This window comes from Macaca fascicularis, chromosome 9 (genome assembly GCF_037993035.2).
Source record: "Macaca fascicularis isolate 582-1 chromosome 9, T2T-MFA8v1.1".
Classification (NCBI taxonomy): domain Eukaryota; kingdom Metazoa; phylum Chordata; class Mammalia; order Primates; family Cercopithecidae; genus Macaca; species Macaca fascicularis.
The window spans coordinates 6,622,528-6,641,588 of record NC_088383.1 but is presented as its reverse complement, the minus strand read 5'-3'; the positions used below and the strand labels follow the sequence as shown (position 1 = coordinate 6,641,588).

The 19,061-nt window shown below is 35.1% G+C and overlaps 1 protein-coding gene across 22 annotated transcripts in view; it reads right to left on the bottom strand.

The window, feature by feature from the left end:
• TASOR2 (transcription activation suppressor family member 2) overlaps nucleotides 1-19,061 on the bottom strand; it is a 78,768-nt gene that overhangs the window by 49,748 nt on the left and 9,959 nt on the right. For 14 of the 22 annotated variants that reach the window (XR_012417399.1, XM_074000921.1, XM_005564565.5 and 11 more), the window contains 3 exons: nucleotides 4,936-5,069; nucleotides 982-1,127; nucleotides 609-704 (listed from right to left, as the gene is read on the bottom strand). Coding sequence is in view for 14 of the 22 variants with exons in the window: in XM_065520243.1 (XP_065376315.1) it covers nucleotides 609-704; nucleotides 982-1,127; nucleotides 4,936-5,069 (376 nt within the window). In the remaining 8 variants the exon portion in view is untranslated. Of the gene's footprint in view, nucleotides 1-608; nucleotides 705-981; nucleotides 1,128-4,935; nucleotides 5,070-19,061 lie in introns of those variants that run through there. The other 8 variants (XM_074000919.1, XM_074000915.1, XM_074000917.1 and 5 more) reach the window with 3 other exon arrangements.

The window sequence follows — 19,061 nt, the reverse complement described above, 5'->3', positions numbered from 1 at the left end:
ACTTTGAATTATTTTAGATCTCTGGTATTATTTAAAATGTATCTAGGAAACCATACATATCTTTGGAGACCTACCCTGTACACGGTCCTTTCCTTCTCCCATAATTTAGATACAGGCAACAATACAGATTTCAGTCTTCAAATATTGAATGAAGGAATTTCAGTTAACCAGGATGCCAAAGTTTATTAAGTTACATGATTTATCTCCCAAATCATGTAATTTAAACCAGAAAAATATCCACAAGAAACAAAGTATCTGTTAAACGATGATCCAGAATGGAAAAATATCCCTTCAATCTATTAAACGGCATTATTGACACTAAAGAAACCCGTTTTAATCCAAATTGCACCCTAAGCTTACAAATGTATTTAAGATGAAACTTAAATACGTTTAATCTCTTAAATGTATTTAAGAGAAACCATGAAAAGTTGTAGAAATCAAATCAAATCTCCTTCATGACTGGCTTTTACTGCTGTCATTCACATGCCACCAAACTAAGTAACAAAAAACACTGATGATTTGGTAATCTTACAACTCTTACAGAACGGAAGCACCACAATATTTAAGACTAATGATGCCATTAATTTTCTACAACCTAATTCCCTTACCTCCTTTTCAGTATCAAACAGAAGAAACCCGTAAGTGTCTTGAAGTTCTTCCTGAGTATAGTTACTTGCTTTTTTTTGTCGGTAAAAAGTTTTGTACTGTGTAAAGAGAGAATAACCAAATGCTATAAACTTACTATTTTGTCCTGCAAATTAATTTTTAAAATGCATCATTTAAATTCCTCCTGCTATAAGACTAAACATAAATGCATTATTTTTCTATTCTGTAGAATTACCTTCCAAGTGGCTATTTCCAAGGATCTTCTTCGTCTGAAAAATGATAGCTAAAAAGTGCTAGATTTATATACCAAAAATGATGGGTTTACCTCTTTTAAAACTAAAACAAAACCACCACAGTGTGTACCAAGCACCTCACCTCATTTAAGAAAATGTCATTTTTCACCAAAGTCACATGACTGTACTGAAAACCATGCTCAGATGAAGAGTCCAAGTAAGATGTATGGAGGAGTGAAACTGCCCTCTGGAAGAGAGAGTCTGAACTCAAGGACACTGTCTCAAAAACTGTAAAACACAAACAAAAATAACACAGCTATTTCAGATACCAAAGGATGGGGTTAAGTGGGACACACTGAATATCACTCAAAACATCATCTATTCCTTCCCTATATAACTAAGAAATATTTGTACTGTCTTAGCAAAATAACCTAAATAAATTACAACTGAGGCTGAATTACTTTTAACACAGGAGCTAAAATATGCCCTGCCAGACCCCGTATGTCTTTCGGTTGAAAGCCGTGTACTATAACTGTAGTTGGTCAAAAGCAGATACAACTGTAGTGTCAAAGTGGTAGTCAGGAACTGCTTAGACTTTTAGAGCAATTTCTCATTCTGTAGTTTTTTTTTAATCCTCCGTTTCTATTCTTCTTCTTCTTCTTCTTCTTTTTTTTTTTTAATATATATGCCACGCTTGATAAACTTACCTTTACATATTTTCATTAAATCCCTAAGTCAGCTGGGTTCCTTTTAAGGGACCTATTATTGCCCAGTCACCAAACACAATAGAAATCACTGTATCTCTGGGATTTCCTCACCAGCCAAGAAGAGTCTATTGAGTTTTACTTCCTGTGAGTTGTATTATAAAATCACTTTCATTTTATACAACAGAGCTGTATTTACAATTTTTTGAAGGTGCTTTTTTCAAACCACACCCATGTGAGATAGTGCTGAGAGACTGTGATACACCTTCCCATGAGAGGCATGTTTTCTAATTGAGAATTACCGACTGGATCCAGTAATTATGTTGACTGACTCTTTGTGCCTTTTGATTTTACAAGTCTCTACTTTAGCAAGAACTGAGCCTAATGACCTAAGAACACTCTCGCATCAAACCATTTTAACTGTTCACTCTCCTATTTGTATTCTTTCTATTCTCTTTAATAAGGTTGGGGGGTTTTACAAACCCAGTATTTACAAATAATAAGGAGAAGAGAATGATTTATATAGCACTGGAAGTATTGGTCATATAGTATAAATGTTATGAAGTACAGTAATATGGCTTCCTACTTTTACCAAAACTCCCAAATGTATTAAAGTTCAAAAAGTAAAGAGAAAAAAGAATCTCAATCAAAATTAACTTATAAGTAACCGATATACAAAAATTAGACTATCTCAGAAATGAAAGCAAACATTTTAGTAAGCTAAATTTGGACTAAACTGTCCTAATACTTTAATTATCAAGATATTTTAAAATATTTTAATAAACTTCCAAGTATCAAAATGAAAGACTGTAAATAGTAAAGAATGAAATGTTTATGAATATTCTGAAGTTGATATACATGATTTATATATTCATTCTAAGTTTACTTTTACTTTTGCTTAGTTTCACTTTCTCCTTCAATATACCAGTGCTGTAAAAAATAAGGACATTCTGAATAGATGCAAACAGCAAAACATCAGTTACAATAATTAAAATTAAAGCTTTATTAGCTACATTACTCAAAGCAAACTGGCAAGCCTGAGCATTTTCAAATTCATTTTACAAATAATCTGTACTGCTAGCCTAAACACAAATCAAGAATTCTTTAGAAACAATAATTTTGGAAACTTTATATTTGATGTTTATAAAAAAGCAAGAAATTTTCGAAATTGAATTATCTATAGACCAAGATCCAATATGTGAGAAACATATCATTTACACTGAAAGAAATATTTTAAAAAGTAACTCTGGAAATGAAGACTATGATTATCAACTTCTCTAAATTCTGTAAGTCATTAATAGGTAGGCACAGATTTAAGTTATATACATCCTCATTTTTTAGCATCATAACGCACAATAACGAACTGAAAACTGGAAAGATGGTGCAATTAAAAACACTAATATAGGGTTTCCCAAATACATGGTCACAGAACACTTCATTAATACCAGTGTGGGGAATACTGTTCCCTATAAAGCTACAAATAAAGCCAATGATTTAAAACGAAGGAGGAGGAACAAGTACCAAATTATTTTTTGGTTATATATTTTTATTTCCAGAACTATTTATTTATGGTTAAAAATGCTTCCACTTTAGGCCAGTATTCTCCAAATAGGAGTATATGCATAAAAGCAGTGATTTTATGGTTAGTGGAGGTATGTTAAAAGCAAAGTTGTTGGAAAATCGTAGCTAATCTTAACTCTTTCATGGGTTCATAAAGACATCAATTACACTCTCAAGAAACCACAAGTTTCCTCTCAGTAAATGAGAAAATAGACAAAAATTTCATCTAGAAATTTGATGCTCTCCCTTCTTTACAAAATACACTTTTGAGAGTCCAATTAGTGCACCAGACAATACAAACACTTTATGAACGAATGGTCTCGTTTTTGCTGAGTAATGCTCAAGCTTTATTTAAACATTCAAGACTACCAGACTTTTAAAATAAAGAGGGGGCTATACCACAAAGACACCTAAAAATCTAAAAAGGTAACTTGAAAAGTGCTTGCCTAAAAAGTATTAAGTATATCCCTTAGGGCTTAAGTGATGAATAAAGAGCATGTAAGAAAGGTTAAGTTCAATCACAATAGCTCTGAAAATTGAGTTTTCCTGTAGTACCTGGATTTTGGCACATTCCTCCATTTGTGAGTTTAGTCTTAAATGTTAAGTCTAAGCTTGATATAGGTTGGATTCTAGTCAAAGTAACTGCAATAACCTCTTCCCCTTCTCAAAATCCCTTAGAGATACTGAGTGAGACTGGTTTTAGACACTTGTCTCTCTTTTTAACTCCTAATAGAGATGAGAAAATTATAAACCAACTTCTGATGCCATATCACAGATAACTGTCTTCCATTCTAGAAACATCTGGTCTGAAAGCAGATGATGAAATAAACTAATGTCAACATCTTAGGTGTCACAGAAATTCTAAAACAACTAGCTCTTGTACATCTCCCCATGACTTTCCTGACTACATCTTCCTATAGAAGGGTTGCAACCCTTCATTAATACTAAAGATGCCTATATCCTTCATTTAGTCGAAGTAAGCCATTTGATAGTTGCTGAAGGAACAGATTGTTACTTAATCCTAAAATGTATTACTTCTACTTTGAAGATATTAAAGGATATCTGGGTTTAGATAAATGTAACTTCTTAGAGTACAATTTGGTAGGACCTATATAAAACCTTAAATACACATACTCATTAACCATTTCATTTCTAGGAATCTATTCCTGAAAATACTCACACACACACACACACCCACACACACACCCCCCCCCACACACAAAAAGGTGTTCCATGTGTATCAGTATCTTTAATAGTGAAAATACTGGCAATAACCTTAATTGCCATCAACAGGGAACAACTTGCAACTACTAAATAAAAACAAGGTAAATCTGTACATACTGGCATATAAAGATATCTATTATATGCTACATTATATGATGACACTTGGTTGAAAAATATATAATTTGTTTGAAAGTATACATAAAAAGATCTAGAAAGGTGGGAAGCCAAACTCTTAATAATGGCTAAAGCAATGGCTGTTGAAATTGGAAAGTGGATACAAGGGGAACTTACATTTTTTAACCTTATACATATGGGTTTTTCTTGCATGTATTACTTCTACCATTTAAAATATTTCAATTCAAAAACCAAATAAAAATGCAACAATTTAAAAGATACAAATAGAGGAACATACATGTTTTATGTTGCAATTTGAAAAGTTAATCACCTATTACTTTTGGACTAATGATTGTTTTAAAAAATATAGGTACTGGAAATCATAATTTTTTAAAGTCTTTGTTTTACATGATCTAAATTAAAACTAAAAACATTTTAATCATTCTATTCTAGATTCATTAATTATGACTTATAGCACTTAGTTTAATACTCACTCTTTTCTGATAGGGACCCTGTCTCGATCTTCTCTGAGACAGAATGTAGCTGGGAGGGTGGTCTTAATTCATTTTCACCAAGTATACCCTCAGAATTCTTGACACAGTCCTGTTCTCTGTTAATGTCATAAATGCTAAAATGAAGAAAGAAAAAAAATCATAAAGTGAACAATTCTATTTATAGCATATTTACTATAGAAACAAATGTTCACCGAGTATCTAATTTGCATTAGGAATAATTATGTAACATTTATTTACCTCCTTTGACAAGTATTCTCAGCGAAGGACTAAATTTGTTCTATAAGCAATAACATATAATTTGAAATGTTTTTCCTCCAAAAGTCTTTAACTTCTAAATAAAATTTTATACACACAAATACATTATGCTTAATCACTTTTGCCTTACTGAAAAAAAATCTTTCAAAATGAATAGATCACAGAATCACATCTTTATTTTATTAGTTGAAAATAACAAAATCAAGCAGAACACAATTTACAAAAATCTCTCTCCTCCCCCAGATTAGTAGTATATATATTCATTAAACAAAACTATTAGTGGTGACTATTATGCATCCAACACCATGCTATACCTTGGATTTATCAAGACAAATGACAAACAGTCTCTATTACAGAGAAACAGGCCCTATATTAGAAGAGTTCAGATGAGGCTGGGCGCAGTGGCTCATGCCTGTAATCCCAGCATGCTGGAAAGCCAAGGCAGGCAGATTGAGCTCAGGAGCTTGAGACCAGCCAGGGCAAGAAAGTGAGACCCCACCCCTATAAAAAATACAAAAATTAGCCAGGCATGGTGGAGTGTATCTGTAGCCCCAGCTACTTGGGAGGCTGAGGTGGGACAATGGCTTGAGTCTCGGGGGGAAGAGGTTACAGTGAGCTGAGACTGCACCCCTGCACTCCAGCCTGGGTGACAGAGCCAGACCATGTCAGAAAGAGAGAAAAGAGAGGAAAGGGAGGAAAGGGAGGAAAGGAAAGAAAGGAAGGAAAGGAAGGAAGGGAGGAAGGAAGAGACAGAGAAAGAGAGAAAGGGGAGAGAGAGGGGGAGAGAGAGGGGGAGAGGGAGAGAGGGGGAGAGGCAGAGAGAGAGAAACAGAGCAAGCTCAGACTAGATGAAGAAGAAAAGTCTGCAAAGAAATTCTAAATGTGTAGAAGTCTCTAAAACATGATACAGTGGATGTACACTGATATAACCAATTTTAGGGAGACGGAGCTATGTCAAGAAAGATTTCATGAAGGTATAGATACTTGAAATCTGAGAAGATATTCAAATGAGGAAGCCAAAAAAGGAAATTGTGTACATTTTCCAGATAGTAGAAATAGTATGAGCAAATGAACAGATGTATAAACATGATACATTAAAGGAACTGCAAATAGTTTAATATGACTGACTAAGGGAAGAAGGGTGAGAAGAATAAGAACAAAGAAAAAGATTAAAAAGGTGGTCAAGTTTTCAGTTTTTATCATGAGTCTGTGGAATAAGGATTTTAACATGCTTCACAAAAATAGCATGTATAGTTTTACAACACATTTTCCCCCCAAAAAGAACTGGAGGTAGAATTGTGTGGATACATTCAAGATTTTTTAGGAAAAGTAGCTTTGTTGATAAAATTTCATGAAGGAGGTTGTTTATGCAGGGGAAAATTAGGAACTGGGAGACCAGGATTCTGGTGCAGGTTCTACTACTAACGTGTTTTGAGACAGTGGTTGAAGATATAGTGGACTGACTTCCCTACAATCATGTCCCTTTTACTCCCCTTCCACAAAACCACAATTCTGTTCAGGTATCAGGAGATCCCGTGGTTCAGAAGAAGTTTGGGGGTTGTGTGTGTGTGTGTGTGTGTGTGTGTGAAAATGAGGGAGAGAGGGTGTGTGTGTGTGGAGAGAGAGAGAGAGAGAGAGAGAAAGAGAAAGAGGAAAAGAGAAAGAGAGAAAGAGAATGAAAATCTTAATTACTCTAAGATCTTTATGGTAATTCCACTTCCTTTGAATAGTGTTTGTTTTAGGAATAAACATGTGACTCAGTTCTGGCCAGTGAGAGATAAACAGAAGTCTACAGAGAGAGTTCTGGGAAACCTTTCTTAGAAAAGGACTCCATCTTCTAGCCTAAGATCTTGTCTGAAGACGTGTTGCCTGGATCTCCTTGCAACCAAGATGGGATTGATCGGCCAACAGAGAATGGAACAGAACAGAAAGAAACCAGATCCTTGAACTGATGAAATAAACTAACCTGGGGGCTGCCTTATCTTTGGGCTTTGTACATGAAATAACAAATGTTCCTTATTGTTTAAACTTTTATTGGAAGCTGAAGACACACTAACTGATGGATTTTGTTAAATTTATACTCTCTAAGGCCTCCTTTAGTTATAATTGCCTTTCTAAAGCTCCTTTCAGTTGTGACTCTACAAGGAGCTTTACTGAAGGCTTGCTGTGCATGAGGCATGTTGCACTGGCATCAGATAACTTAGCAAAGTACTTTTTTCTTTGTTGCCATGGATATAAAGACGTTATCCTAGTAAGAGTTAGCAAGGAAGCTACTGTTATTAATGATAACAACGGCTAACATTCGCTGGGTGCTTACTTTTTTTTTTTTTTTTTTTGAGATGGAGTCTTGCTCTGTGGCCCAGGCTGGAGTGCAAGTGGCTCAATTCTGGTTCACTGCAACCTCCACCTCCCGGGTTCAAGCAACTCTCTTGCCTTGGCCTCCCGCATAGCTGTGATTACAAGTGCCCAGCACCACGCCTGGCTAATTTTTGTATTTTTAGTAGAGATAGGGTTGCACCAGGTTGGCCAGGTTGGTCTCGAACTCCTGGCCTCAAGTGATCGCCATACCTCGGCCTCCCAAAGTGCTGGAATTACAGGCATGAGCCACTGTGCTAGGCCTAGGTTTCACTACTTAACTGCATGTATTAATCACTGCTGAGCCATACTGTGTAGTCAAGTTCCTTTCTTACACCATGTTTTGCTTTTCTGAATTTAAAGTAGCCTCTGCTTAAATTTCAGTTACCAATCATTATTTCAGCTTGAAATTCTAGAGAACTAACAATATCTTCTGGATAAACATAGATCAAAGATTTTGTTCATTTTGAGCAGTTTCTTATCTTTTTTTTGGAAGGATCCTTTCTGGAGCACTATGCCTTCCAGCTTCAATCTGGGCTTGTGCCCTCTGATATTACTGCCTGGCTTTCTAACATTGCTGGGGGATGTTAAGATACAAAATTGATCTACAGATTCAACACAATCTCAGTCTGCAGAAACTGATGATCTGATTCTAAAATGCATGTAAGAAAGATATAAGCCAAAACAATTTTGAAAAAGAAGAACAAAATTGAAGGACTCACTACTAGATTTTAAGAATCACTACAAAGCTAAAGTAGTCAAGACAAGGTGGTACTGATATAAAGAAAATGCATATAGAGCAATGGGACAGAAGAGAGTCCAGATGACAGATATTTAATATTACCAGTATAATTCCATCGAGAAAGAATATCTTTACAATAAATGCTGCTATGGAACAACTAAAATAGGGGGAAAAACATGAACCTCAAACCTCTACCTTAAACCATAAAATTTAACTCAAAATGAATTACAGACCTAAACATTAAAAACTATAACTATTTGGCTAAAATTATAAAATTTAAAAAATCATAGGGAAACATTTTCTTGACTATGGGGTACATAAAGTTTTCATAGGGCACAAAATTAGTGACCTAGAAAAACGTATACATCAGACTTCCTAAAAATTAAAACCATCTGATCTTCCAAGGTATCATTATTAAGAAATGGGAAATATTTGCAAAGCACCTGTACCTAGAATATATAAAAAACTCACAGACACATTTCACAAAAGAAAGCATATAATAAAAGGAAACATGGGAAATGGGCTAACATTATTAGTTATCAGGGAAGTGCTAATTAAAACCACAATAAACTACTACCGCTCCAGCAGAATGGCTAAAAAGACTGAAAATACCAAGCATTGGCAAAGATGAGGAGCCTCTGGAACGCTCCTAGTAGAAATATAAAGCCAACTGAAAAATTATATAGCCAATTGAAAAAATAACATCAGTTTCTTATAAATACACACTTACCATATGACCCAACTATTCTATTCCCAGATATTTACCCAAGAGAATAAAACGTATCTACAAAAACACTTGCACATGAATGTTCAGAGCAGCTTTTTCACAGTAGCCTAAAACTGGAAACAACTCCAATATTCATAAATAGGTGAATGGATAAACAAACTTGTATATTCATACATAATAATAATCAGCAATAAAAACAGTAAAACTGATGCACGCATCTCAAAACATTAAACTGGGCAAAAGTTGTCAGACACAAAAGAGTACATATTGTAGAATTCCATACATATGCAGTTCAAGAAGCAGCAAAATTAATCTATGGTGATAAAAAGCGTTTCATTAGTTGCCTACAGTAGGGGGCAGGAATAGGAAAATTGACTGCAAGTGGGGTAAGCACAAGGGAACTTTCTGCGGTGATGGACACACACTATATTTTTATTGGTGTAGTCATCACATAGTACATACATTTACCAAAATTCACTGAACTATATACTTAAATTGTGTTCATTTTATTGTATGAAAATTAGACCTCAATAAAGTTGAGCTGAAAGTCCCAAAACAAAACCCAATGGTTATGACTTTGGCCATAAAGGAAATTCCCAGAGTACTAAAAAACAACTGATCTCTGACCAAAGTCAAGTAAAATGACAATGTAACCATAAAAAGTTAATCTCAAAAGCCCCATGTTTGGAAATTTAAATTTTAAAAATCCTACACACAAATAGTTCATAAGTTAAAGAGTAACATGATCTAAGCTTAAGATATTATCTAAAATATCTATAAGAAAACTGTTCGTTTCAAATGTATACATTACAGAAGAAAAACATTTTTAAAATCAACAAGCTAGAGTCAATTCAAGAACTCAGAAAATGGAACAACACAGTAAACCCAAAGCAAATAAGAGGAGGAAATAAAAAGAGAAGATCAGATACTATTAAATAAGTGGTAGAGTTAATTGTCATAGGTATATAAGTTTCAAGCCCAGAAGTTTTCCCACATAAACATTATTCACAAGAATGAAAACTTTCTCTTTTTTTTTTTTTGAGATGGAGTCTCACTCTGTCGCCCAGGCTGGAATGCAGTGGTGCAATCTCGGATACTGAAACTTTCGCCTCCCAGGTTCAAGTGATTCTTCTGCCTCAGCCTCCGAGTAAGTGGGATGGGATTACAGGCGCCCACCACGAAGCTCAGCTAATTTTTGTATTTTTAGTAGAGATAGGGTTTCACCATCTTGGCCAGGGTGGTCTCAAACTCCTGACCTCAGGTGGATCCACCCACCTAGGCCTCCCAAAGTGCTGGGATTACAGGCGTGAGCCACTGCGCCTGGCCAAGAATGAAAACTTTCTCAAATTATAAGTCTAGCACAACCTTGAATGAAAACCCAGAAAGGAACAACTACAAAAGAAAATTTTAAGGTAAGATCACCAATGATAATACATGCAAAAAAAATCTTAAATAAAAACCAGAAAAACCTAAACTAGCAATACATATAAAATATAAAACAACGTGATTGAGGTAAAGCTTATGCCAGGAATTCAAGGAAGAAAGGTGTAACATTAGACAATTTATTCATAAAATTAATCATACTGAGAGATTAAAGAAAAACCTGTGCCTTACTAGATATAAAATTCAACAGCCACTCTTGATTAAAAAGATAATTCATAGTAAACAGATTAGCTGATAAGCAGATATCTAGAAAGCAGCCTACATATATAATGGTTAGACATTAAAGTACTCCCTTTAAAATTAGGAAGACAATGATCCCTAATATTATCTTCTAATTATTGAGAATTTAGCAGTTCATTCCTTTGCTGAAGTTTCCTTTTTCATTTACTGATTAGCTGGTATCTGTCTTTTAGTTGTTTCCTTAAGAAAGGTTCATATAAAAAGATGTAAAACTCTGAATATTTAAAACTACCAGCCAGTATGTAGTCTTTATACCCAAAAGACACCTTGGCAGGACAAAAAAATATTTGGCTCACATGTTCTTTGAGTAGCTAACATGTAGTTCTTCTACTATTTTTTGGTATTGAATGTTTCTGTTATTCTGCACCAATGATTTTCATTATATGATCTTTTGCCAGTTCAAATTTTTTACCAGAATCTGTCTCAATGTTGGGCCAGTTTTCCCTGGAGTATGTGTGTCTTTTCAATAGATTTAAGTCTTTTAAGGAAAAAAAAAACACCTTGAATTATACTTTAAGATACGTATTCTATGGAATTGGTTTTCTTTTTGGGGGCTCCAGTTTTGTCCATTTTGGATCTCTTTTGGCTGTCTTCTCTATCCTTACTTACCAAAAAAAAAAAAAAAAAAAAAACCATTTTAGTAATGAGATCAAAGCTATAATAAAAACTCTCCCATTAAAGAAAAGCCCAAGACCTTATAGCTTCACAGCTGGATTCTACCAAACATTTAAAGAGGAACTAATATAAATTTCTATTCAAACTTTTCAAAAAATTGAAGAGGAGGGAATATTTCCAAACTAATTCTACAAGGTCAACATTACTGATACTAAAACCAGAGGAGACAATGAAAAGAGAAAACTACAGGCCAATATCATAGATAAACATAGATGCAAAAATTCTCAATATACTAGTAAATCAAATTTTAAAACACAGTAAAAAGATATTTGCCATGATCAAGTGGGATTCATCCCAGGGATGCAAGGATGGTCCAACACGTGCAAATCAATAAATGTGATATATTAACAGAACTAAGAACAAAAACCATATGATTACTTCAACAGATGCTGAAAACGCATTTAATAAAATTCAACATCTGTTTATGACTAAAAAACAAAAAGCTCTCATCAAACTGCATATGGAAGGAACATATCTCAAAGTAATAAAGGCCACATATGACAAACCAATAGCAAACATCATCCTGAACAAGGAACAACTGAAAGTCCTTCCTCTAAGATACGGAACAAGACAAGGATGCCTACTTTCACCACTTTTATTCAATACAGTACTGAAGTACTGGGCAGAGAAATTAAGACAAGAGAAAGAAACAGAGGGCATCCAAATCAGAAAAGAGGTCAAATGAGCCTGTTCACAGATAACATGATCTTATACTTAGAAAAACCTGGACCCCACCAAAAAAAATTGTTAGAACTGATAAACAAATTTAGTAAAGTTGCAGGATACAAAATCAACATACAAAAATCAGTAGCGTTGATATACACCAACAGCAAACAATCTGAAAAAGAAATAAAGAAAGCAATCCCATTTACAATAGCTACAAAGAATATAACATACTTAGGAATCAATTTAGCCAAAGAGGTGAAAGATCTATACAAGAAAAACTATAAAAGAATTATGAAAGAAATTGAAGTGGACATTAAAAAACAGAAAGATACTTTATGCTCATGGACTAGAACTCATATTGTTGAATACTACCCAAAGTCAATTTACAGTTTCAATGCAATGAACCCCTATCAAAATTCCAGGGACATTCTGCACGGAAATAGAAATCAAATCCTAAAATTTATATGGAACCACAAAACATCCCGAACAGCCAAACCAATACTGAGCAAAAACAACAAAGCTGGAGGCATCACACTGCCTGACTTCAAAATTTACTACAAAGCTACAGCACTGGCATAAAAACGGAAACATAGACCAGTGGAACAGAACAGGGAACCCAAGTGTAAATCCATGTAGAGCCAATTCATCGTCGACAAAGGAACTAAAACATACACTGGGAAAAGGACAGTCTCTGATAAACGGTGGTGGGAAAACTGGATAACTACATGCAGAAGAATGAAACAATCTTACCATACACAAAATTCAAAATGGATTAAAGACCTATATCTAAGCATCTAAGACCCAAAACTATGAAACTACTAGAAGAAAACACTGGGAAAACGCTCCAGGACACTGGTCTGGGCAAAGTTTTTTTGTTTAAGGCCTCAAAAGCACAGGCAACCAAAGCAAAAATAGACAAATGGGATTACATCAAGCTAAAAAAAGCTTCTGCACAGCAAAGGAAACAATGAAGTACAGAGACAACCCACAGAATGGGAGAAAATATTTGCAAACTACTCACCCGCCAAAAGATCAACAACCAGAATTTATAAGGAGCTCAAACAACTCAACAGCAAGGAAGCAAGGAAACACACACCCTCCCTCCCCAACAAATAACCCAATTAAAAAACAGGCAAAAGATCTGAATAAGCATTTTTCAAAAGAAGACATAAAAGTGGCCAAGAGGTATATGAAAAAATCCTCAACATCAGGAATTACCAGAGAAATGCAAATCAAAACTATGAGACATCATCTCGCCCCAGTTAAAATGGCTTTTATTAAAAGGACAAGCAATAATGAATGTTGGCAAAGATATGGAAAAGGGGGAACCCTTACACACTGCCGGTAGAAATGTAAGTTACTACAGCCACTATGGAAAACAGTATAGAGCTTTCTCAAAAAAATAAAAACAGAACTACCATATGATACAGCAATTACACTACTGGGTATATATCCAAAAGAAAGAAAATCAACACATCAAAAAGACATCTGCACTCCCATATTTATTGCAGCACTATTCACAACAGCCAAAATATAAAATCAACGTCAGTGTCCATCAATAGATGAATAAAGAAAATGTAGTATACACAATGCAGTATTATTCAGCTATAAAAAAGAATAAAATCCTGCCATTTTCAGCAACACTGATCATTATGTTAAGTGAAATAAGCCAAGCACACAAAGACAAATATCACACTCACTCATGTGTGGAAGCTAAAAAAGTGGATTTTATGAAAACAGAGAGTAGATTTGGTGGTTATCAGAGGCTGGAAAGGGTAGGAGGAAGGAAGGAATAAAGAGAAGTTGATTAATGTATATAAACATATGGTTTGATAAAAGTAAGACATAGTGTTGATCAGTAGGTTGACTACAGTTTACAATCTATTATATATTTCAAAATGATGAAGAGAAGAATTTGAGTGGTTCTAGCACAAAGAAGAGAGAAATATTTAAGGTGACAGATATCCCAACTACACTGACTTGATCTTTACAAATTATATGAATGTATTATCACATGTATCCTAAAACTATGTACATCTACTATGCATCAATAAAAATAAATGTATACCTATTTTACTCACTTTTCTCATGTCTATCTTTTGTTTTGTTTCTTTGCATTATCAAAATTGTGGTAAAATATACTTACCAAAAAATTTCATTTCTACTTTTATGATCTTTTCCATGGTGTTTAGTCTTACCTTGGGTACTTCTGAAATGGCTTGATCATTTTTCTCTATTTCTTTTTTTTTGCTGATTCCTGTTTCACATCCTGCTGTTGTCTGGCTGTCTCTTCCTTGAGTTCTTGTATTTTCTGCCTTCCAGTATTTCTCCATAACTTCTATGCTTCATTCATTTTACTTTCTAATACAACGTTGAGATATAATTCATATAGCATAAAATTCACCCACATAAAGTGTACAATTCAATTGCTTTTAGTATATCCACAGAATTGTGCAACCTTCACCACAATCAATAGTATGTTCATTATCCCCAAAGAAACCTTCTACCTCTTAGCTATCCTCCTCACCCCTCACTGGTTCCTAGGCCTAGGCAAACATAATTTACTGTCTCTACAGATCTGCCTATTCCAGACCATTTCTTATAAACAGAGTCATACAGTATGTGGTCCTTCATGATTGCCTTCTTTCACTTAGTCTGTTTTTGAGGTTCATCCATGTTAAAGCATATATCAATATTTCATACCTTTTTATGCCAAATAATATTCCACTTTGTGGATACACTACATTTTGTTTATCCATCAACTGATGGACATTTGGGTTGTTTCTACATTTTGGCTATTATGAATGCTGCTGCTATGAGCATTCATGTATAAGTTTTTATGTGAACATGTTTTCATTTCTCTTAGGTATATACCTTAGAGTAGAACTGCTTGCTCTTCCAGTAAATTTGTGTCTGCTCATCTGAGAAACTGCCAGGCTGATTTCAAAGTGGCTGCACCATTTTATATTTCCACCAGTAGTATACAGAAGGTTCCAATTTTTCCACAGCATTGTCAACACTTATTATCTGTCTTTTTGATTATCGCTATCTTAATGGGTATGATAAGTATATAAATGTATTTTAAAATTTGTATTAAAACCTTAGGTCACATTTTCCATATACTTCAAAAGGTCAGCAAACTTTTTCATAAAGGGTCAGAAAATAAATATTTTAGGATTATGAACCACACGGTCTCTGTCACAACTACTCATCTCTACCGGTAGAGCATAAAAACAGCCATAGAAAGTGCATAAATGGGAATGACCATGTCCCCGTACAACTTTATTTACAAAAACAGGCAAGACCACAGGCAGTAGCTTGACCACTTGTGATTTATTTTCTGGCAATATTGTTTTGAAAAACACCATCTGTAGAAAATTGTGGTTTTGCTTTCTCTTTTTTAATTTTTAATCATATAACTGTTCAGTTAACTATTGTTTATTAACAGACCATCCTAAAGTTCAGTGGCTTACAAGCACAATCATTTTTTTATCACTCACATCTCTACAGTGTTCACTGAATTCAGCTTAACTCAGCTGGGGTGGCCCTCACTCTCCTCTCTCTCATCTTCCCTCAACCAATGAGCTAGGAGAGACATGTTTTTCTCATGGAAATGGCACAGATAGAAAGAGAACAAATAAAAATACCCAAGGCCTCTTAAGGCTTAGGCTTGAAACTGACATGGGGTCACTTTGACCTTAGCAAGTCACATAGCCAAACACAAAGTCAAGGAGTAGGGAAATATCTCTGTCACTTTAACGGAAGGAACTGCATAGGGTCATGGCGTGAATATAAGGGAAAGTAAAGCACTAGGGTCAATGCAATTGATAGTGGTGATGGTTGCACAACTTGGGAATAAATTAAAAACCAGTGAACTGTACACTTTTAAATGGTGAATTTTATGGCATGTGAATTATATCTTCAATAATAAAAATCATATAGAAGAACAAAAAACTAACACAAAATATAAAAAATACACTCTACCAGTCATTGTATGGATGTCGTACATACTATTTTTGTTATACACGTCTGAATGAGATGAATTATCCTGGACTGTTATCAGCAGATTCAGGGTGTAGGGAGGGAATGGCAGTTGTCATGTTTCTTTAGGGTTCCCTCTGTTCCTAAATCAGAGGATTGCTGTTTTATAATATAGTGCCTTGTTCTTGTTCCTTGTCTAATCTTCAAATGTAATCTGGTTCAGGAGGGCCTTTACTGCCAGGTCTGCTTACCTCTTAGGGACAGAACCCTAGATTTCCAAGGTTATGCACTCATTTCTAGGAGTATTTTATTAGCACTAAGATCTCTGCCTCCCCCATGCCCCACCCAGGCACTTTCTCATTCTACTTTCTCCTTCCTTGATGGATACCATATGGCTCCTCAGTCTTAGGAATACAAGACTTCTCTCTTTGGACAGGGCTGATTCTGGATATGAGTAAGTTGCTGGAGATACCTGAAATATGCTTCCTCTGCGCAACTTTATCTTCGTCACAGAACTGCTGGAACTTCCCACTGGGGATTCCTAACAGCACTTGCATATAATTTGAAGTTAAGAAGGTTTCCTTTTTCCCTAAATTTGTTAAAATGCAGTTTGAGAGCTAGCCCCTCGTTCTCTGCCCCCATTCTTCTTTTCAGAAGTAGGAAGATTAAGAATGAATCTGGTCTTGTTCCTTTTGGAAATATACATTTGGTACAATGAGGTTTTGTTCTATTTTTTGTTTGTTTCTGTTTTACTGATCAGGGCACTTAACAGGCCCTTTCAACCTAGAAACTCACCTCCTTCGGTTCTAGGACATAGTTTCCTTCCACTGTATTAGATGAAGAACCTCCGTGGCTAGTCCTCTCGTTTTCTTACCATTTCACTCTTATTTTCTAATTCTTGTTGCTCTTCTGGTTTTTGGGGAAGAATTCTTCAGCTTTATTATCTAAACCTTGTATTAAATTTTTAAAAAATTTATTCTGTTGCAGCAATTTTTTAAATAATTTCTCTTTTTAAAACAGAACCTTTTTCATCTTTCACAGATGGAATATCTTCTCTTTAAAGATACTAGTTTTATTTGTTGAAGTTTCTTCTGTTCTCTAAAGTAAATCTATTTATACTCAGCTCCTTTTATTTCCTACTTGGTCTCTTTTTCATTACAGACTTTCATCCCATGGCAGGTGACCCTTGGCTGTACATTTATGCTCAAATGTGAGGCATTTAAAAGCTGACTAGGGCCAGGCACCAGTGGCTCAAGCCTGTAATCCTAGTACTTTGGGAGGCCAAGGTGGGAGGATCACTTATGCTCAGGGGTTCAAGACCAGCCTGGCAACAAAGTGAGACCCCATCTCTACAAAAAATAAAAATATTAGCTGGATGTGGTGGCATATGCCCGTAGTCCCGGCTACACACGAGGCTGAGGTGGGAGGACGGCTTGAGCCCAGGAGTTCCAGGCTATAGTGAGTTATGATGGCGCTACTGCACTTCAGTCTGGGTGACAGAGTGAGGCCCTGTCTCAAAAAATAAAAGCTGAATAGAAGCTGTGGTACGTGAACAATGCTTCCTGACCAGCAGCTCTACTCTTCGGATGATCTGATGGATCCAACTGTTCAATCAGGTGAATTCCCATAGTTCATATCTGTTCAATACTTTGCCATGGGCTGGTAAGTTTCCCCAGCTAAGAATCCGTTAATATGTTGTTGAGGGACACGTAAGCCTGACAGTTTGGAAGCCAATCAAAAAAAGACAACTGCTCTAGGTTCAGCATGTTGACCTGACTTTCACTCAATCTTCATTTTCATTTAGGTGCTTCACCCCCACCTCAGCCATCTGGAGCCTCCCAGTTAATGTCTCCTGAGTATAAACTTTCAGTCTTCTGTCAAGGTAGAGGAGAGAGTAGTTGTCTGGGTGTATGGGAGTGGAGAAGGGGTTTCAGGGTGTCAAAATGATAAAGACCATCAACCAACCCTTCTATTCCCACCCTGTCCTGTAATCCTTGACTTCAGAAATACTGTACTTGATACCCCCAATTCCTAAAACTTTTCCAGATTCTGTGGAAAGAATCTGCTTGCTCCTTGTTGGCTTACCTCTCTTCAGCTTTCAGCATTCTCTAATTCATGAAATCATTTATTACTTGCCCATCTCCTTTCTAGTTTTCCAAATATTGATTTCAGCTGTATCTTACTCTCACCTCCTCTTGATCTTTATGGATTTATAGCCTTATTCTTTTACTATAATCCTACAGAGACTCCTGAAGAGTGTATACAATTGAATATGTTAGACTAAAAGTGTCTACTTAACCTGTCTTAATTTCTACAGTTAAAAAACGATGCAGCTACCTCCTACAATGGTAGCTACTATTGCCATTATTTTATATTTTAATTTGTGTAATTATGAAGACCTCATTTTACTAATGTACCCACCAGAGCCCTAATTACATACCAAATCAATACATATTAATAATTAGCTGTTAGTGTATATGTATGTACTCAATAGTCATTTACTCAAATGCATAAAAAGCACAATCTAAAGATCTTCAATGATATTCTCTCAAAGCATCCTGTCCTTTTCTTGCATGATTTATAATTACATATGTGTAGTTTCTTCATTAATGTCATTTTCCTTCATAAGCCAAGCAATATCATGGCAGGAACCATATCTGTTTTGTTTACTACTGATTACTCAGCATCCAGTCCAATTCCTAGCACATAGTGACTGTTTAGTAAATATGAATTTGGTAACTGAAGAATAAATAATACTTGGCAATTTAATCTGTTCCAAAACTCAGAAAAAGAAATAAAACTTCTCAACTATTTTTACAAAGCAAGCAGATGCGAATATCAAAACTAGACAAAACATTGAAAAACAACTACAGACCAATCTCTTATGAATATTGACAAAAAAATCCTAAATATATGCATTGGCAAAGTAAATCCATCAGGCCATTAAAATAATAACAGATCAATTAGGGCTCATTCTAAGATGCAAAATGGTTCAATAAATAGTAAATCCATAAATTTAAC